Here is a 22,645-nt window from a genome sequence, read left to right as displayed (position 1 = left end):
ACCTTCGCCTCCCAGGTTCAAGAGATTCTCGTGCCTCAGCCTCCCAAGTACCTGGGATTACAGGCGCTCGCCACCATGCCCAGCCAATTTTTTGAGACAGAATCTCCGTCTGTCGCCCAGGCTGGAGTGCAGTGGCATGATCTTAGCTCACTGCAAGCTCTGCCTCCCAGGTTCACAGCATTCTCCTGCCTCAGCCTTCCAAGTAGCTGGGATTACAGGCACCCGTCACCGCGCCCGGCTAATTTTTTGTGTTTTTAGTAGAGACAGGGTTTCACTGTGTTAGCCACGATGGTCTCGATCTCCTAACCTCATGACCTGCCCACCTCAGCCTCCCAAATTTTTGTATTTTTAGTAGAGACAGTGTTTCACCATGTTGGCCAGGCTGGTTTCAAATTCCTGACCTCAAGTGATCCACCTGCCTCGGCCTACCAAAGTGCTGGGATTACAGGTGTGATACACCATGCCCAGCCGTGAGAAATATTTTAGGCTCAAAAATATATAACTAGTGACAGTTTTAATTTTCTTCAAATGGACTTGCAAAATAATTATACTGATGTAGGTTTTGTCTAAATATAGCATAGTCGTTTCAAGATAGGAGCAATGGGTGCTTCACCTATCTACCAATACAATCTTAAGTTCACATCTCCATATGACAGTTTTGGCTGCTGTAATTTGTATCGGAAGTCCATGATCTTCATAAATTCACCTTTGCATCCAGGAGTGCTGAGAGCAACCAGAAAGGGCAATAGGACTGTGACTACAACCATGTCGGCATGAAGTCCAAGCGCCAAGCTTCTCAAACGCACAGCATTCTACTGATACAAAGCATCATTATTTCCAAATGCTCTGTTTTTTTTTCATGTGAAATGGTCCTCACGGCTCACAGTAAAATTATAGGTTTTCTCTTCTAATACCGCCTTCTCTGAAATGGGCTAGTCTGCAAAAAAACCAAACTGTGGTTCCTATCACTGTGTGTTCCACTCAGTGTCTACATGCTTCTATAAGCTTGATTTCTTCTTCTCCTCCTTACGGTTTTGCCACCCGAATCCCTCTTGCCATGTTACATAATGACTTCATTGTTGACACTTCTGGTTTGGCATAGGGAAGTGATATAGCTATTTATTTTTTAAAAACAGAATTTTAAGGGCTGGGTGCGGTGGCTCACACCTGTAATCCCAGCACTTTGGGAGGCTGAGGCAAGTGGATCACTTGAGGTCAGGAAATGGAGACCAGCCTGGCCAACATGGCAAAATCCTCTCTCTACTAAAAATACAAAAATTAGCTGGGCATGGTGGTGCGTGCCTGTAGTCTTGGCCACTTGGGAGGCTGAGGCAGAATTGCTTGAACCCAGGAGGCGGAGGTTACAGTGAGCCAAGATTACACCACTGCACTCCAGCCTGGGAGACAGAACAAGCCTCTATCTTGGAAAACAAACAAACAAACAAACAAACAAACAGAATTTTAAGAAATCAAATACTTTAGAAAGGCAACACAATCCAGAGTTCTAACGTACAGCCCCATTTTCTCTAAGTACTCCAAGAACAATGGCCTTCACTAAAATGATAATATACTTTAGGTCCAACAGTTGTGGACAAGTAGGTTTAACAGTTACATGTGCCTTAAAACTGACTCACCAAGGCTGTCTGCTCATTTTCACAATGATAGGAAATATCAGTAGCCTAAATACATTATCTAAAGGATAAGGGTTCAGGAGCTCCAGTTCATATTTCCCCATGATCCATTTCCTTTCATCTGTATCAACAAAACAAGGCTTTCTCCAATGCTTCTTTATTAAATGAGGTAGTATTCCTGAACATTTTCTTGAGACTTCAGGAGTCAAGTCAAAAGAACTCATTAGATAAAAATACGAGCCTTCTTACGCCTCCCAACCCCCAATCATTCTAGTCAACAGTCTTGAGAATATTCAGAGAATATTAATAGTCTTGCATTAAAACAAATTAAACCCATCATCAGTCTGCTGTCCATAGAAAACATGGCAGTATATTTTTTAATATAGCGCAATTTCAACTATATTTTAAACTAAAAGCAATAAATATAACTGTAATTTAATCACCCTCCTTTAATTTGAATTCACATGGTAGATACTTATAGCTACTTAAAAAATTAAGAGGCAAAATGTATATGAAGAATATGTATCTTGATATTTTAATTATGCTCAATTGAATGTACTTAGATTTAAAGTGCTTTTCACAAATGACATGTGCTAAGAATATCTAATTGCACACTGACATTCTAAAATGTGTGCTTACACGTGTCAAAAATAGATTAATATAAAGTTATAGAATAGACTTTTACTTAAACCCAAATACATTATTTTGATTATCTGGACACAAACACAATTGTAACTACAAACAAGATATATAGTAATAAATGTCTAGTGATTTATGTTTCATTAAGACGAATACACAAGTGATGACAGTGTTTGACATTTGAATAAATTAGAAAATAAAGACTTGTAAAGGAATCTCAGGTTCAACATATTTTCCATTTACTTTCTTACTAACTCAATGTTAAATAAGAGACATGAAAATAATTTGTATGTAACACAACTATTATTGTATGCAGAGCTCACAGGTGAAAAAGAGATATTCAGCAAATAGCAGTGGATGGAATAAATTAAAACACATTGCCAAATTGCAGTCAAGTGCTGTTCAAAACTGTTCGCAAGTGCTGAAGATGGCATTCAGCAACCTCACAAAGAAGCTGGCAAAGATGAGGTGGCATGAGGTCGGAAGGCCACTCACCCTGTCGAGCTCTGAAGGGAAGTGTGTTGGGCTCACTGCCTTCACAAGATACGTCATCACCCTCCTGCAATCAGAAACCTGAGTCCTCACAAACTGAAAGAAAGACCTTTTCTTAAACTCTAGCATTAGGGCTGAATTGTGTCTCTCCAAAATTTGTATACTGAAGTCCTAACTCTCAGGACCTCAGAATGTGACCGGATTTGGACTTATGGCCTTTTAAGAGGTAATTAAGAAGAAATGAAGTCAAATGGATGGGCCCTAATCCAATATGACTGGTGCCCTTATAATTAGAGATTAAGACACAGGCGACACATGGACTGAGGGGTGACCACGTGAGGACACAGTGAGAAGGCGGCCATCTGCAAGAAAAGAAGAGAGGCCTCAGAAGAAACTAAAACTGCCAACACCTTAACCTCGGACTTCCAGTCTCTGCTGTTTAAGCCTTCCGCTCTGTGGTATGAGGCATTTTGTTACGGCAGCCCGACCAAACGAATATGCTAAGTTAGACTGTCTGACCAAATGCACATCTCTAAACATAAAGCAATACAGAATTTTTTTTCTTTTGATTTGGTATGAAAATAAAACTCTTAAGTGAAAAATGTGTTACTAGATTATTAACAATATTGAAAAGATAATACAATAGATTCTTACTCTAATTGGATTCTGAGAAAGATACCAAACTGAAATATCCTAGTCCTAATTTCTTAACCACACGGTGAGGCAGAAAAAGGCTATTCTGTTTACATGTTTTACAAATATTAAGTTTCATGTTTTCAGCTTCATGGGGTTTTAATGGGCCCACAGAAGCCTGGCCAAGAAACCAAAGTGGAATCCATTTGACTGACATTAAAAAGCAATTAACTTACAGGCCTGTCAAATATGTTAACATTTGGGGTCTGCCTGTTATACATGTGTATTTTGACTACTACTACCAGAATAGTTTAATGATTTACAGACCTTCAATGTCTAAAGTACCTTAACTGTATGAAAGCTATGGCCCAGTCTTTCTTCAGATTTTCCTATTGTAACAAACTCCTCCCTATTTACTAGAAATCCAGAAAGATGGCCCAATATTTGAACTGTGTTGAGTCAAACAACTCTGAGACTTTCCCAGAGAAGGTAAAGGGAGAAAAACAGAAAGGAAGTATCTGGCTGGCCCAGTGTCTAGCATGAGAGTTGGACTTTCCCCTAATAAGATGACATTTCTGAGCCACTGAAGGCAGCCCTTAGCCAGGGAGGCTATCCTTAACTGTCTTAGTCTGTTCGGGCTTCTGTAACAAAGTATCATAGACTACGTGGCTTATAAACAACATAAATTCATTTCTCAGAGTTCTGGAGGCTCGAAATCTGAGATCACAGTGCCGGCACAGTTGGAATCTGGTGAGCACTGCTTCCTGGCTCACAGATGCTGTCTTCTCACTGTGTCCTCACATGGAGGAAGGAGTGGGGACCTCTCTGGGATCCCTTTTATAAGGGCACTAATCTCAAACTGTAGGCTCCACCCTCATGACCTAATCACCCCCAAAGGTCCCACTCTTCTAATACCATCACACTGGGAGTTAGGTTTAAACATAGCAATTGTGGGGAAAATAAACATTCAATCTATAGCACCCATGAGCCCTTAGTACCATCAGATATTTCTTTTATTTTTGCCCTCAGTCCAAGTTGAAATCATCTGGAGAAAGAGCCTCTCATTGGAGTAGGCAAGCAGTGGAACCCTATTCAAGACCAATGCCTTAGTCCCATTGCCTGGAGGACTTTTTGAGAAAACCGATGGAGCTGCCTCTTGGCTTTTCAGAAATCTGCCAATTTAGATAGTGCCATGAGGTTAGGATTTTTTTTTTTTTTTGGCTATTAATTGGCTCGTCCTTTTTTAAAGCTCCTCTTTTCTATGATTCCTTCATGACTCTGACATAATTTCATGTTAGTCATTCAATAAAGTCTTTTCTACTTAAAATACAAGCCATAATAAATAAGCTATACCAAATGCTCCAAGTTGTTTATCTTCATCCTGTTCTTAAGATTCTGAATATATTTGGGGATTATTTACTTGTCATTCTTAGAAATGAAGTCAAATAAAATAAATAGGAGCCTTATAAAGGTTGGTTCTATTACTGGGTGATCATGGAATACTTTCTTGTGAAACATCCTGGATATGCAGACACCTAGCCATGGTTACAGCTATTCCCTCAATTCCTGCACCCCTACTCTCCCACCAATTTCTGGAGTTAATTCCTCTTTGCTGGCCATCAGTCTCTAAATGAATAGTAACATGGTATACAGAGTCACTACCCTTCCTTTCCAAATCTATGACCAACACCTTGTAGTCAAGCATTTATTCATTCAACAGATTTTTTTTTAAGTTTCTTCCATATGTTAGACACAATGCTAGACACACAGCTGTAACAGTGCAACATAGGCCCTGTCATCCATATTTATAGATGTCTCAGTTCAGCCATTTACTCAAGGTCTGTGAGATGCAATTAGCTGTCAGCACAAAGTTATGAAGGAAGATCTCCTCAAGTGGCAAAGCAGTGACCATGGTTGACAAAGACAGCAGGTCATATAATACCAGACACAGTCTCCAACCCTCCAAGTCAAGAGGAGATGGAAGGCAGAGATAAAGTGTAAGGACAAATCAAGAAAATCTTTAATATGGTCTTACATTTTGGGGGAGTATGCAAAAAGTTCTCCCAGGGAATATTCCAAATAATAACAATAATAACATTTGAAAACAATATAATCACTAGATTTTCACTGAACTACAAAAGACTATAAAGATACAAGCATTAAAAAAATTAACATTATTGCTATAGCATCACTATAATGCATAATGTATCTTGATTAATTCACATGTCACACAAGAGTGACTTCATAAAAATTCAACCTAATGATTAAGCCTCACATCATCTTATATTTATAAGTAAGATATGTGCAGAGACTTGTATAGTGAAATAAAAATTCTACCTTAAGAAAACCACACTATGAGGCTACGTATCCACAGGAAATCCTGGGAAGAAAAAGATCGCGAAGTAAGACTTAAATCCACTTCAGGCAATCTGTCTCACCAGCTCTGATTGTCAGAGTATATGTATTCATTATATGAGGAAATTTTCTTCCTGGTTTGATATGAGTGAGTATGAAATCTTAAGGGATTTCAAGTTCAATCATAAGGAATGGTGACTTTGAGTATATTTTATGACCAAAGTATACACAATACTATTCAGGGCAAACTTACAGAATTCAGAGCTAAAAACACAACAGTACAAGAAAGGTTTGAAGACACTTACAGATAGTTGAAACAAATGGAAATGTTAAGCAAAGTCATTAATATCTGGGTGGTGCCATGACTCAAGGCTGCCATATGTATGGCCTGGCACACAAAGATGAGGTTTGCCAATCAGATTTCCTCTCTCAATAATTAAATGGAAAACAAAACAAAACTGAACAACTTAAGCTAATTAGCTGGGGCTGGGGCAAGGGATGAAAAGAGGCTGTCTCCTACTGTAGAGAAAGGCTAGGTGGCTGGCAAGAACACGAAGGGAATTCTTGAGAAAGTCAACACCAATTCTTCAGGAAGAGAAGAAGTTATGGATTAGAATAGTCAAAAGATGTGCAGAGGGATGCAAAGTCACTGTGAGGGAGACAAAGGCCAAGTAGAGAAAGTGGAGAGAGTAGCCAGTTCCTAATGCTGCCTCAATTCTCAAGAGCCTTCAATTTCATTTAATGGGTACCCTTAAAGTAAACCTTCATTTGATTAACTCCAACTTTGGTGAGTTTCTGCCCCCTGCTACCAGAAGCAATCTAGAGAATGAATGGGTTCTAGGATCAGCAACAGACCCTCAGAGAAGGCATGAGATGGGCTATGAAACCTTCACAAGGTGAAGGGCAATGAAGATGTTCCCAGCCCACAACACAGCTTACTGAATCCTCCAGTGGCAGTTGAAACATCCTTTGCTATTATTCCTATTATGATGTAGAGTCTAATTTCTCTCCTGTTGAATCTGGGCCAGCCTAACTGGCTTGTCTGACCATCAGAATGCACTGGCAGTGACCTTCAAGGTCAGGTCATAAGAAGTCTTGTTTCTGCCCAGGACTCTTAAGATGCCTGCTCTTGGGAGGCTCCCTCTGAGAATCAAACTGTCAATGTTTGAAAAGACCAAGCTACACAGAGAAGTCAAACAGGTGCTCTGGAGCACAGCCCCAGCTGTTCAGTTACAAGAGTGAGCCACCTTGGATATCTATCCCGGTTGACCCTTCAGATGAGTCTGGCCCCAGCTGCCACTAGCCCATAACCATATAAGGATCCCAAGTACAACCCTCCCAGGCTGAGCCCCATCAATCCATAGAACCACAAGAGAGAATAATAATAAGTATCTATTTGAAGCCACTAAATTTTCAGATTATTTGTTATGCAGCAATAGATAATCAGAACACCTCTCCTCCTCAATGATAGAGAAACACTGAGATCATTCCTGTTAGGAGGAAAGCCTTGGAACTGGGATTGGCATGCACTGTGGACACAGGATGAAATTAAAGTCATTTTTAGAAAAAAGATGCTCTGCTACCCAGCAGAGGAAATCAATCAGTAGAGAAATGGCAAATAAGCAGGTTCACAAAGAAGACCAGAGATTTCAGGAGCACCTGAGGTAGCTGAGGTCCTCAACAGCCATATCCAAACTCCGATACACCTATTCCATTCCCCTCCACCCAAAAAGCCAAACTAAAACATTCATTTTCACAACATCTTCTCTCTCTCTCTCTCTCCATATATATATATATTAGAAGTTAAAAAGTAGACACCAGAAGAGGAGGAAGACTAGTACTTAAGTCATGATTTAATTCTTTCATACATATTATCTCATTTAATTTTTCCCACAATCAGGCAAGGTAACTGTGGTGCATTAAAGATGGCTGCAACATCAGTGCCACATCTCCCATTCAGAGGTAGATTATTTTCCCTGGCACTGAAACTGGCTGGCCTATAACCTGTTTTAACAAACACACTGTGGCTAAATTAATGTTGCATAACCTCCAAAACTGGGCCTGAGATTTTTCTCAGCTTCTTATTCTGCTCTCAGAACTCACCTTCTTAAGTCTGACACTACAGTGTGAGGAAGCTCACGCAGATATGCCATGTGGAGAACTTGTTCCCCCAGCCATGGCTCCAGCTGAGCTCCAAGCTGATTGCCATTTGTGTGAGGACATTTTGGACCTTCTAGCTGCCTCACCACTCCAGCTGAAACCATGGGAAAGAGACAGAAACCACGGAAAGGAGGCAGCATTAATGAAAAAGAACAGATTATTGTTTTAAACCACTAAGTTTTGGAGGGGTTTGTTACACAGCAATAGATAACTGAAAGAGAAAGTTGCTATCTAAATTTTATAGACAAGAAAACTGCAACTCAGAGAAGTCAACTAAGTTGTCTAATCCTTGATTCACATCTGGCAGGTGAAGGCCTTGGGACTCCAAACTGACTAAAAGCCCATGTTCTTTACAGGAAACTGGACTGCCTCTTGTTAGATGTGATTATTTTTACTACAAATGGCTATGATTTTCAAAAGGATTAACTTTACACACATGCACAAAAAAAAAAAAAAAAAGAAGCAGCAGCATCCCTGTTGGCAATTCTCAAAAATTAGAATGGCAAGGTTTTAAAAGGAACACTTTCACTTTGTAAAATGATCTCCATCTATATGCTTTCTATTCTTGGTGATTTGGGAATTATCATTAAGTATGGCTTGGAGAGACAGGTGATAAGTTTTATTGTTAATGATGGGAAGGGGTTTCACTAACATTAAAGAAAAGATATAAATGAGTCCATTATCAGATTTGTCGTTGATTGGCTGTGAAGTTTGACAAGATCACTTTTGAGTGATTTTAGCTTTAAAATTCTTTCATTTAACCAATATTTACAAAGAGTCTACAGGTTACCATGCAATGCCTGCAGTCCCCAGGATACATCAATAAGAAGATCCCTGCTCTTGCAGAACTTGTACTCTACCGTGAAGGAGACAGAAAATAAACAAAAATCATGAAAAATAAGTAAGTTATACAGAATGTTTGAAGGTGGTAAGAACCATGGCAGCAGAAGAAGAAGGGAGGGATGATCGGAAGGCAGGCTGATAGGTAGATAGGGAGCGTATGCTGGCAGTGGGGAGGGTTAACATTTTTAAACTGACTAAGTATCATGTATAAGTTTAAATCATAAGACTGAAGAAATGACTGTTGTCTAGGGAGAAACCCCAAGTAACCAAAAACTTGGTTAAATGAATACACTGTTCCAACCATAAGTCCATCTAGAAACCCACACACCTGTAACAGACATACGCAGTATCTGCCGCATTCCAACACTTTGAACGTAATACTCCCATTTACTATTATTTTCTGATAAGCAAAGCACATGAGTTGCACTAATGGGAAAAAATGCAAAGGCATCAATCTGGGAATCATATGAGGTGTTCCTAGAGCACTGGGTTAGGATGAGGCATTCAAAAACAAACATTTATACTGCTTAGGATATTCACAGGTAATAAAAAGTAGAGAGACATGCTTAGAATGAAAAACACCACTGTCAGGACAGAGTTTTCTCTTGAGAGACAGAGGTAAGGGAATGAAAAGCAATTTGGACAGGTACATTAAGGGCCTCCAACTGCACTGTCAAGTTTGCCACCAATCTAAGTGGTAGGCACACCTGTGTCTGTATTGTTGTGTTTTTCAAAATTTTTCAAAATATAAATTAACTGCAACTGAATGTAATGTATGAGATGAGTAATAAAACCTTGCCTTAAAAACAGTATTTGATACGTGGCTGGAGAAACTGGCATAAACACATCATGCATACGGGAATCACCATTATGGTAGGAATCAGGCAGGAAACTGCATTAGGGTCCTACTTATTTATAGGGGAGTGTAATTAAGATTACTCTTCATTCCATGTTTTCCCAACAGTGTTAGTCTCACTAGTCCCTTTTAGAACCAGTGACACAAGCATATAAATTGTTTTTCCAACTCAAAATGCAGTCAAAATGAATATAAACTTCTATAAACACCAATTATATTTACAAGATGCACACTCATGCACACACATGTGTGCATCACAATGAAAAAATACCCTGGACCCATTATCAAAGGACCATAGTTTAAAAAACATGTTAATTTGTCTTTCCAAAAATTACTACACAATACTATTACTTTCTCTTGTTATATAAATAGTTTTTACTAAATATGGCTTTATAAGACAGATGTTCATACTTTCATGACTTTCTTTCTTAGTAATATTAGATTTATTTTCAGGCCAAATAAATTAATCATCATATTTATATTTCTTCCTTGAAACTAGTCATTGCACCACTTGTATTTCTTATTTGGTGACTTTTTTTTAAAGATCAAAGGATCGAAAGCTAAAGATCCCAGGCTCCTCAAGATTTCAACCTAGATGCATATTACACTAGATATATAAAAGTCATACACTTACTTTGTTGAATGAAGCACTGCAGCCTACAGATCATATTGCATTACATACATTATTTTTTATTTTTTTCTTAAAGTAACAGCAAAAAAGCAATAAAAACAATATATTCAGAGGTAATACATCAATTTTCAGAATCATTGGGAACCTAACTGGAAGTGGCTAGTGGTAACAGAACCTGTCTTCTGACACACTGTCTGAGAGTTTCCACGGTCACTAACACAGATTCTCAATCACATCCCTCTAAAGGTGCCAAGTTTTTGATCCAAGAAGGGAAAAGATGGAAAAAAACAGAAGGTATACATATATATATATATATACCTCATGCAGGGAAGACTGAAGGTCCAAGTCTCCGTCAGAACTCCCACAACTACAACCCTAATTTAGAATGCAGAAACCCAAGTTAGGGAGAAAACACAAACCACAAAGAATTCTTTCAGATTTAGAGTTTGTAAACCCCAGTCTCAGCATCGAGTTTTGTCTTAAAACATGCTGAATATATCACTACTGTTAAAGTGTGAATCTATAAAAATGCTCAGAAAACTGAAGTCAATTTTTTAACAGTGCTCTAAACTAAAACTAATCTCAAATGCAAAAAATGAGTTTAAAAATAAAGTTAGACGTGAAAGTTAGCCCTTTTACATATGTCAGTGAAACAGAAGATTATTTTTTCATCTCTTCAGTTACAGGCTTTATTATACCAAAAATAATAAATAAGAAATGGGATAAACTTTATTCCTTTTTAGTGACAATCATTTTTTCCCCTCCAAATTTACTAACACTTTCATTCTAAAAAAATATATATACAATAAAACAGGCTGTTTAGCTAAACACTATGAAGTTATGAGACAAAGATCTCCCTACATACTTTCCTCATTTTTGCAGAAAACAGATCATAAAACAGAATAAGCCTTGTTCAAAGAAATGAGCAGCTTTGGTTACAAGTGCAAAAGTCAGCCATGTGTACTAATTCTCAGTGATAATGAAGCAAGGTGAGCTCCCCAGGGACTTAAAAGTCAACACCTAGCAATGCTTGGATGAACTAAGATGAGGAACCGCTCATGTGACACAACCTTACAAAACCCTTTGTATTCCCAATAGGACAGATGAGGCTGTGGAACTCACAACAACCCTCTAAGGTGTGTGACTGACTCCAATTATAGAGAAGACTTTGCCAAAGCCTGCAAAGATAGATGCTGCTGTTACTTAAAAAATGCATGGCTGGGCGGGGTGGCCCCATGCCTGTAATCCCAGCATTTTGGGAGGCCAAGGCAGGCGGATCACGAGGTCAGGAGATTGAGACCATCCTGGCCAACATGGTGAAACCTAGTCTCTACTAAAAATGCAAAAAAGTTAGCTGGACATGGTGGTGTGTGCCTGTAGTCCCAGCTACTCGGGAGGCTGAGGCAGGAGAATCGCTTGAACCCGGGAGGTGGAGGCTGCAGTGAGCCAAGATCACGCCACTGCACTCCAGCCTGGTGACAGAGCGAAACTCTGTCTGAAAAAAAAAAAAAAAAAAAAAAAGCACGTGCGCACACACACAAACACACACACAGAAAATGGAACCATCCATTCATCTACTCAGAGATCTAAAGGGACCTGGGTTGTCTGCTACCTACAGGATTGCTTAACTGAAAATAAACTCCTACTTCTTAAAGTAATGATTGGGGGGGGAAAGGCAAGGGAGAAGACTTGAAAAGCTAAGGACCACTGTCTACCTCTTTGAGATGAAGGATGGCAAACCTCATTTCACAGATATTTTAAGTAGCTGTAAAGCCTAAGTGGCTCCAATTTTAAGCCTGTGTTTAGATCAGGTTTGAAAAGGGCTACATCTCTTTACATAACTAGGCACCACTTCTGATGCCAATGTGCTTTGTGTTTGAAATGGGCGGCCGCATATGCAAAAACAAGACCACCTACAGATGGCACCTAGAAAATACGTGCCATAACCAATCTCCTTGGCACCCAGAGGTATGTGCAGGCAAAATGCTTTCATTAAAAAGAAAATAAACCTCTGGGCACCATGCCATGATGATTGCCAACATCTTGAGTAGTATCACATAATTAATTTTACATTTTAATTCTTACAGAAATCTATAATCATACCTTTCCAGAAAGTTTAAAATGTAACTTAAAAAAACAACAACCCCACCTGACCTACCAAAAAACCCTGCTATATCCTGGGCCCTGCAACAACCTGAAGGACTAGGCTAGGCACAGCCTATGGATATAACTATTCAAAAATTAGAAAACCTACTTAACTCAAATGGAAACTACAGAGTTGTTTTAAATGGAGAGTAGTTATGGGGAAGAGCAACTTCTAAAATTCTCTTTGATTATTATTGTGTGCCCTTTTTATTTAGGACATTAAAGGCTCCTTTTTTCCATCCTGAACGCTCCTAAAGTTACAGAACAAGGGGATCCTGCCTGCCCATCTCCGACAGGTCAGTGATCAAACAGAGAGTCAGGCAGTAGCCAAATTCCATCCATCTCTAAAGAATACCAGGAGCTAGGACTTCTTAGGTCCTGCTACATTTAAGAAACCATCGTTCAGCGTTAGATAGGACAATAAGCCCTTTCCACACAAACATTGCCCAACGTCTAAATTCAAGGATCTTCAAGAAAAAAATTACTTTAGGAATACTACTTCCTGCCCAGAGTAAGCCAATTTAAAAAAGTGACTTCATCTTTTTTATAAGAAATAGGTTCAGATAAAAAAAAACCAATATTGTATTGCCTGAGTGATCAAAGCCTGTTATTTAACCAATCTTATCTTTAAATAACACTAGTCTTTGTATAAGAGTTTAATTTACTTAAAGTATTTACATTCGCATGAACAAACCAGTACATGAGATAAAACGAGACACAATGTTTTGCTGAGCTTCAGAACAAGATGCAAGTTGTTCATCCATATAAGGAAACAATCATTCCAAGCATTTTTGACAATGCAGCGCACACTCAGCCAGTTATTTCCCAGCATTGTTCTCCCAAAAGCAGTGGAAGCTTGAACAGTTCTGCCACTTGCAAGGCAAAGCCAAGCAGAGAGCTATGGTTGCTGACTTCAGACTACAAGTTTTAGTGCCTGACCCAGCAGAGGGTGCCATGAGGAAAGAATGTACTAAAAATTAACTTTAGAAAAGGTTAGCAAAGATTTTTCAAAGGCCAAACACTTCTGCCACAAATGACTTCCATTGCAGAACAAACCATAAGCAATGACGAATTTAACAGGCATGACTTAACAGGCAGTAAGATCAGAAACATTTACCCTTCCACCTCTGGAATGGTTCGCCTGTCTAGGAAAAGCCGAGGTGCCCTAGTAGACTCTGCCCTTGTGCAGGATCTGTGGTTAAACAGAAGCCTTAGTCCACACCTGTTGACCATGGTAGTGATATATATGTGAAACAAGTCTTTTCAATGAAGAGAGCTTCAAAAGGTACTTACGCAGCCTCCAGCAAGAATTTCTGCTGCAAGTGGGACCGAACCATCTTTGTGCATAAATTTATCCCTCACAAAATCGTTCACCTTGAAGAAAAATATTTATAGAAGCTGATGAAAAATATAAAGAAAGTCATTAAACACTTATAAATATGCATCTGTCAATATATGCTCTTTTTGTTCTATCAGTCTATTGGTGTAATCATAAATTGCACAATTTAACAGATCTTAAAATAGTTTGAGAAGTACTCTTAATAGTATAATAGTTTTAAAAAATGAAAAATATATATGCATCACTGATGTTTCAGGAGAAAAGTTAAAAGATAAATGAAAGCCAAAAATATGTTCTGCAATTAGAATAGCTTAAGAAGGGAGACACACTGACAATAGTGACAAAATAAAAACATACATCTTACAACTTAAAACTGTTTTATAAGGCTTGATTAAAAATCACTTTCAAGTCTTCTAACAAGAATTAATCTAAAACAGTACTCATCATGGAGATAAATTTGGCTGAGCAGACTTTTTCAGCTTAGAATAAATTCAATATCTAAAAATTCCTCAAGGATTCTCAAAGAACATAAATTACATTAATTAATTAATATAATATTCTCAAAATGGTATGTAGTACAAGAAATTTTAAGAAACAGTCATATCTTTTTGGCAGACATAGGCCAGAGAAGATTAGCTATCTCAAGGTCACATAACAAAATGGTAAAAGAAGAATTTCAGGCTCCAAAGCTACGCAGCCCAACCTAAAGCTAGAGTTTTACTTTCTGGGGCTTTGTGGCCTTAGTGATGCAAATATTTGTATATTCCACAAACGCTTAAACTGAATATCAACCATCTGTCAAATGTGAGCCAGGCACTGGGCAAATAATCTGATAAAGGATCAACTTCAACTAGAACCCAGATCCCTGCACATTTGGCTTTATAGAACACACCCTAACCATGAATCCTATAAAAACAGCAGGTGTAATAGAAAGACATGCTCTGGAGTCACACAAGTGTGATTTTAAATTCTAGTTCTCCCACACATGATTTGTGTGAACACAGGTATGCTACTTAAGCCCGATAGGCCTCAGTTTCCTTACCCGTAAACTGTGGATCATGCTTTGCTTGAGATTAAACCAGTAAAACGTAATATACGTCATGTGCCTAATATGGTAGATACTGAAGGGAATTTAGCTGCTACTGCTGTGATGACAACAATGATGGCAGCAACCACCAAAAGTCCTCAAGTTTATTATCACATTTTTGGATGCCCACTGCTAAATGGGGAATAATGAAAAAATGTGTGTGGTGAGTTCCCCTGCTTTCAAATTAGCTAGCACCTCTGAGAAAACAAACCTGCTGTTTCCTATAAGAATACCTGCTAGATTCTTGAGTATGTACAAAATCCCTTAATAAGAAGCACCAACTCAAAAGACTTACTGTAAGTTTTATGGCCTTCTCTGGGGCAACTCCCAATAACTGTGGCAACAGACCTAAAAATCAACAAAAAGTAGAAGTATATTAAATAAATTAGCATTAACTAAACAAATCAACAGTTCTACAGAGGGGATTACCACTTAAAAACTGCTTAATCTCTGCTGCAATTTTCTGCTATTACCCTTAATGAGAATATTTGAAATGGAATGTTTAAGTACTAACTTCTAACAGCCGCATCAGTCCCAAGTACATTCCATCTCACATTCTGGATCGTTTGCACACTGGGTAAATCAACAGTATTAGTGATATAGGAAATCTCATTATTCCCCCAAAGTCTGCTCCTTCCCTTCTGCCTTCTAAATCAGTGGACCACTTGATTTTCTAAATCAAGGACCAATTTTGGGGAAGGCAGTTAGAACATTTAGTGGAGCTACGTATCTGAACTAAAAAATGTCATCATTTTCATTTGTTCTTCTTAAAGAAAAAAAATTTAAATCACTTGTTTTTTCTTGGAAACACACACCAAGCTAACCCTGAAGGTAGGAGCATGTTGCACCCTGTGTCATACTTTGAGAGAGGTTCATGGTACTATTCTTCATTGGAAGTACAATTTTCTAATTTATCTATGTAAGAAAGTCCACTCACAGCCTCTTCTGAGGGACCAGCCCTGCCCACACTCTCTTCCTAAAGGAGCAGCCTGAGAGGTCACTAGCTTGAATGCCGTATGTATCCAACCTATAGGTGTGTTTTATTGAGTAACAAAAAGTTTCAAACATAATCTGACCTCCTTGTAAGAAAGATCAATGAGGCCAGGCATGGTGGCTTATGCCTGTAATCCCAACACTTTGGGAGGCTGAGGAGGGTGGATCATCTGAGGTCAGGAGTTAGAGACCAGCCTGACCAACAAGGTGAAACCCTGTCTCTACTAAAAATACAAAAATTAGCTGGGTGTGGTGGCAGGCACCTGTAGTCCCAGCTAGTTGGGAGGCCAAGACAGGAGAACTGCTTGAACCCAGGAGGTGGAGGTTGCAGTGAGCCGAGATTGCACCACTGCACTCCAGCCCGGGCAATGGAGCGAGACTCTGCCTCAAAAAAAAAAAAAAAAAAAAAAAAAAGATCAGTGAACACTCTGACCTAACAGTCAGTTCATGGGCTCAGTTCTGACCGAACTCTGACTGACCCCGGGCCTCTTTCTGACATCCCAGCCATCTGCTCTATTGCATGAGGCTCCATCCTTCAGACAGAAACCATGCAAGGTGGTGCCCACCCTGCTTTGAGGCCCGTACCTCAATGAGGACAAGCGCCAGTTTGTACTTTTTTTTTTGATGGAGTCTCACTCTGTCGCCCAGGCTACAGTGCAGTGGCGCGATCTCGGCTCACTGCCAGCTCCACCTCTTGGGTTCATGCCATTCTCCTGCCTCAGCCTCCTGAGTAGCCGGGACTATAGGTGCCTGCCACCACGCCCGGCTAATTTTTTGTATTTTTAGTAGAGATGGGGTTTCACCATGTTAGCCAGCATGGTCTCCATCTCCTGACCTCATGATCCGCCTGCCTTGGCCTTCCAAAGTGTCGGGATTACAGGCATGAGCCACAGCGCCCGGCCTCCAGTTTCTATTTTTATTGCTTTACTGATATCGTCACAATTGATAAAATTTTTTCTTTGCTCATAGCCTTATAAAGGGGGAAAATTAAAAAGATGAATATAGCTTCATGTTTTCATGGAAAAATGGGAGAAAGTCCTTCATTGTGGAATTAAACAAGGATAAGGATGGTGATGTTAATGAAAATTTTCTTTAAAAGTGCATCACGTTTATTACGTGCCAGGTACCATTTTACAAAATTTATTAACTCACTTAATCTTCATAACCACTCTACAGAGAGGAAACCAAGGCATAGAGAGATAAAGTAATTTGTTCCAAGTTACTTAGCTGTTAAGTGGTGAGACTGGGATACAAGCTTTAGCCATCTTACTCAAAAAATCTGTATCTTTATATACCACTCAACTCTGTGTTAATGTGCAAATGTGTATCTGCATCTCACACACCCAGCTGCATTTGTTCACTTATATAACCTGCCTAGATCCTATCAGCATTTGAGTTTGCAATGCTTCTTTTTGTTTTTTCTCATTTTTTATTTTTAACAAAGAGATAAGCCCTCACTATGTTGCCCAGACCAGTCTCAGATTCCTGGCCTCAAGCAATCCTCCTGCCTAGGCTTTCCAAAATGTTGGGATTGCAGGTGTGAGCCATCTCACCTGGCCTGAGTTTGCAGCCCTTCACTAAGCAACTATAACATCTAAGCCTGCTTCATCCCCAGGGCCACAGCTGACTGGACAATGCAAAACACCTAAAAGACACGCAAATCAAGAGTTCAGCAACCTGAGCCTGCTACCAAAAATGGAGCTGGCCAATTAGGATGCCTTCTCCAGGAGGATGACTGACAGTCTTTAGAGAAGAGGGGACAAGTTAGCACAGAAGCAACAAGATGAAAAGATGTCATGGGTGGAGCAAGGAAAGCAGCCAATTGGAAGTCACGTGTGTGCTAATATCACAAGGAAGCAGAAACCATGAATAAGCAAAGGAAGTGCATTGGTGGACAGATGAGAATGTGGAGCAAAAGGAATAGAGATTAAAAAGAGAATGCACATAGCCCATGAAAGGCACACAGGTGGGAGCGCCCGTCCCCATCACCTTTGGGTCCCACTGAGGCCAGGCTCCAGTGCAGCTCCTGCTCTTGGATCCGAGATTTCTACCTTCTTTCTCTCTTGTGTGAATGTTTATCAAAAGCCCCCCTAAGCTCTTGCTAGCTTGAGTGGGGCTGTGCTCTTTAGAATCTAAATGAGCTGAGGCAGCATATGAGAAAAAACGGGAATATGCAACCATTTGGGCAAAGCAAGCATTCTTATCCAAAGCAAGCATTCTCTCCTAAACTATACTCATGACACTCACTCACTGATCTTTCAATAAGATATCTATAATAAGAGAAGGCTTGGTTATTACCTAATAAAAGTACAACATTAATTTCTACTAGTAATATATGGGCATACGCCTGTTTAAACTACCTCTTCACAATTGAAATTTTCATCTTTCTCCCTGTATTCACATCAAGTAACAAAATGTTTAGTTAAACATTTACTTGCTAGATGTATTTTTCTCATCATTAAATTGTAGACCAAAATTGTGGATGGGTTGAAAGCACTGTGATTTAAATGATGAACTCTTGTCTCCATAACTATCCTGTGACAGTCTTTTTAAATGAGTAATAAAAAAAACAGGCCACAGAGCCTAATGACTACTGTGTTAGATACAATCACTTCAGCCAGCCTTTCAAACGACTGAAATTTATCCTTCTCACCATAAATTTAGTAATGCATTGTGAACGGCAAAAAACAAAAGGGAAAACCCCGTATTTAAGACTACAAAGAAGGCAACAAGTAGCTATTTGTTCAGCAAACATTTACCAAATGCCTTCTCTGTGTGCCTGGTACTGAGAGGAACTGGGATGAACACAGTGAGACTGGTGCCTCCCCGCTAAGAAATTCAGAGTTTAGAGGGAAAGGGAACGCTAGTTGTCTCCACCTGCCAGATGGGGGACAAACCACCTAACAACAGCAGGTGCTGCATACCAGACCCCAGGGGCATCACAGGACTATGAGAACCCAGTGGAGAGAACCAGTTCTTCTGCCTGCAGGAGGGGAAAAAAACATCAAAGAAGAGGAGATATTTGCCCTGGGACTTCAAGGGTGAGCAGAGGTTCCCTGGAAAGATGAGACAATGAGCAGAATGGAGGGCAAGGTGACCCAGGCAGAGGAAACAGTTGGTGTGCAAAGGCACCAACATCTTAAGGCTATGGCATGGAGTCAGGGCACTGGAGGCTGTGCTTGGATCACAGAAGACCAGATAATAAATAACAATATTATTAATAGTAGTGATAATGACAACAGCCAATATTTGGGGAGCACTCGCTACATCCACATACTACAGTACTGTGTGTTTTATGTGAATGAACACATTTAATCCACACAACACCTTACTTAAACAGTGGCTTTTGTTTTATCCACAGCAACTGAAGAAGAAACTGAGGCCGACTTTAAGGGAGCTGCCCATGGTGGCTCAGCTGTTTGATGGGGGAACGGGGTTCCACCCAGGCTGTCCGTCTCCAGCCTGTGCTCTTACCTGGTACGCTGCACAACCTCTCTCCCAGTCCCACTAAGGAGCATGCACCAAATTCTGTAGATGCATGGGGTGGCTTTTAGGGTAAAAAGTAAAGTTCAAAAAGTAAAAAGTTCTAGAGGCAGGTGAAGGATAGTTTGCAAGAGCAGAGACCTGAGGAAGCTAGAGAAACTAGGAGTTTAAAGTAATACATTAGAGGCCCCGAGCTTCCTTATATTAAATGATTAACTTCAACTCAGAATAAAACCAAAGCACAAATCCATTCCTAAGACCTAGGCCAGATGCTGGCACTCACAGAAGTTGTTGATAAGAACCATTCTTGTAGTGACTACCTTGTCTGGTTAAACAGGAAAATGAAGGTGACTGGATTATAATCTGAGGCCCACTACAGATGTGGGCCTTGAAAACATGAGTCTTGGGTAAATGGTCTTTGTAAGAAGGTTATGATCTGCGAAACAATGAAAAGTCAAAGAGATGGGAATTCCAAACTCCCTCCTTGTACCTTGACCTCAGAGGGAGGAGAGGTAGCACGGCCCAGTAATGCCTAAAGCAGAGAGTCTAGGTGAGGCACTTCATCGCAACCACAATTAAGTCTAAAGTGCATATATATCTGACATCTGGGTAATTCAGCAGAAAAATCAGGTTTCTAATATAAGATGTTTCTGTTGGGTCCTGGAAATTCACTTTAACCATTTGAAACAGAGAATGGATGTGTGTGTTGTTTCTAACTTGTCAAAACAGCCGTCCATTTTCCAACTGCCTCAAATGAAATTTATTAGTGTGGTTAGTTTTCCAATCTTCTCCTTTTAGTTCAGCTCCATCAGCACATACGGCAATGCTTCCTTGGCAACTCGACTCTACCAGAAGGCTGCTAATGCGAGAAAAGATTTACAGGGTACAGTATTAATGTAGTATTTTGTCTTCGCATTTCATGGGTTGGAGATATAAATCACACTATCCCCTCTGAATTCAGTCCCTTGCGCAAACCAAGGAGCTGAAGGTGTGGGGACCGAGCCCAGATCAGGGGTCTCCAACTCAAGCGTCACAGGACATCCCCAAAAGAGGTTCCTGGGCCCACTGTGTTCAACTAGAGGGCTAGCATGCTATTCTTAAGAACCTGTTAGAAATATAACTGGAATTTCAGGGTTGGAAGGGATTATGAAAGAAACTCAATATTGCTCGCCTAATTTAAACTAATTTTAGGCTATTTCCAACGGGCTGGCAGCAAAATGAACAATCTAGGGCATGGGCTTTGGAGGTGGACAGACCTGGGCTAGAATCCTAGGTCTGTGCATCTTTCACACTGAGTGATCTTGGGTAGTAATTCTTTGAATTCTAGGTTCCCTGTTGGCAAAACAAGGGTGCTACTTACTATCTATTGGTTTATTTTGGTAATTATATGAATAAGTGTACAAAGAACCAGACACTATTTACCTCATATATTATGTATTCCAAAAGACATAATGCTTCTTTCTACCTATCTTTTCAATACATAGCCTTGATTTCTTTTGTTTGCAAGAGGCAATTCAGCCTGAATCATGTTCACGGTCCACCATTAGCTAAGGAGTATCATGCTGTGCCCATGACATTATGTCTATCTTAGAACAGCTGTCCCCAAGCAGTGAGAGCACATGTGGTCTGAAAGTATCCAGGGGCCCTGTATACTTTGGGCAAGGTAAAGTAGTAGCACAGACAAAACAACACATTTCAACTATGTTATTAAGCTGAAATAAAATATTGTAGTTAAAAACTTTAATGATCCTTAACCTCTGCTGACAAGCAACTTTTCACAATGTAACTTCTACCAGGTGACAAAAGAGCCAAGTGATTAGGAACACGGGGTCTGGAGCCAGGCTGCTGAGCTTCAATTCTGACTTTGCTATTTGTTAGCTGTGTAATTGTGGACAAGTTACCTAATCTCTTTGTATCTTAGTTTCCACATCTGTAGAATGGGAATAATCATGATGCCATTTTCACGGGGTAGTCGTGAAGATGAAATGAGTTAATACTCACAAAATCCTCACACCAGTACCAAGTACAGACAGTAAAGACTACAGAAATGGATTTTTTTTGTTGTTGCTGTTGATCTTCATCATCACTATCACTTATTCTTCCTCCTCCTCCTTCATGGAAACTGGAATCCAGACAGGCTAAGCAGCTTGTTTCAAGTCACTAACTTCTGAGCGACTATGTAGTAGCACTCAGAGTTGAATTCAGGCCTGCCAGTACTCTCAAATCAGGGCTCTGTGCTCCTTAATTCTCTGCGGTATCCAGTTTTCTCTAACAGACTTATTGCTCCAAGTTCCTCCGCTGCCCTGGAAAGGCATTTCTTCCCAACTAGACTGTTCTGAAACTTTTCTCTAGGCCTCAGCTCAGGCTGGGTCAGCACCCTGCCCTGCCTGACCCTTTTACACAACAAAGGGATGGTGCCCATGTAGCAGGCATCCACATCCACATCATGCTTCCCCCGTCTCTACAGATGGTGAATATTAGACTCCTTAAAACCTCGAAGGCACTGAATGTCAGAGCCAAGCTGTAGGTTATAACCTGGCGAACCAGTGAGAGCAGGAATATACTGGGAAGAAGGCGCAGGGTCATGAGTGGGTTGAAGCCACGCTGAGCGGCTACTGTAACCCAGAGTGGCCAGGGTGCCAAAGGACCACGCTGGGCAACGCTAGCAGGACCACAGAGGTGGAGGGGCTACTACCAAGGAAGAAACTTGGTAACTAAGGCAGTAGTTACCAGTTCTATCTCAGCATAGAACTGAGACAGGGGCCAGCCCAAACCAGAGAAAGACAGCTGAGAGCATCTAATAGAGGGTAGAAGGTATTCAGGGCAGAGACGAGCAGTAAACTTTGGCAGGAAAAATTAATCCAGAAGACACCCCTATTCCTGTAGCTGAAGCCACAGCCAGCACACTGTTGTGTTATCTAGTTTCCACCTGGTAGCAACCCCTCCGATGTCAAATTCTTAGCCTTCTGACCTCACTATTGAAACCAGAACACTTGTCCCTATCTTCCCCGAGAAACCCCTTTGCTTTCAACATCAGATTAACCTTCATTCTGCAGCTATCAGCACTTTGTGTGCCCTGCCTTAGAGCTTTTTACTCCTGCTCCTGTTGCCATGCATGCCCTTCTCTCTTCACTTGCTCAAGCATTCTTTCCTCCCTCCTCCTCCTCCCATTTGTCTGTCTGCTTTTGACTCAGATTGCCCCTAGGCATGAGGCATTTCCACCTTCCCAACTACACTATCCCCTTTCAAAGCCTTCATTACAACCCAATTCTGACAGGCTCTTTGGGCTGCTACCCCAAGGTGGCTGTACAGTGGAGCTGGGGAAGTAGCCAGGGACAAATGCAGAAATGAAGATTTA

At 40.3% G+C, this 22,645-nt stretch overlaps 1 protein-coding gene across 3 annotated transcripts in view; it reads right to left on the bottom strand.

Annotated features, from left to right (window-relative positions):
- Window positions 1-22,645, bottom strand: part of SLC25A13 (solute carrier family 25 member 13) — a 203,082-nt gene that overhangs the window by 36,711 nt on the left and 143,726 nt on the right. For all 3 annotated transcript variants that reach the window (XM_019031252.3, XM_055347820.1, XM_055347821.2), the window contains 2 exons: window positions 15,107-15,159; window positions 13,679-13,759 (listed from right to left, as the gene is read on the bottom strand). In XM_019031252.3, the coding sequence (XP_018886797.1) occupies window positions 13,679-13,759; window positions 15,107-15,159 (134 nt within the window). The remainder of the gene's footprint in view (window positions 1-13,678; window positions 13,760-15,106; window positions 15,160-22,645) is intronic.

The sequence above is a fragment of the Gorilla gorilla genome, chromosome 6, assembly GCF_029281585.2.
Source record: "Gorilla gorilla gorilla isolate KB3781 chromosome 6, NHGRI_mGorGor1-v2.1_pri, whole genome shotgun sequence".
NCBI classification, from domain to species: Eukaryota; Metazoa; Chordata; class Mammalia; order Primates; family Hominidae; genus Gorilla; species Gorilla gorilla.
The sequence above is the reverse complement of the archived record's forward strand: the minus strand, read 5'-3'. Positions and strand labels throughout refer to the sequence as shown.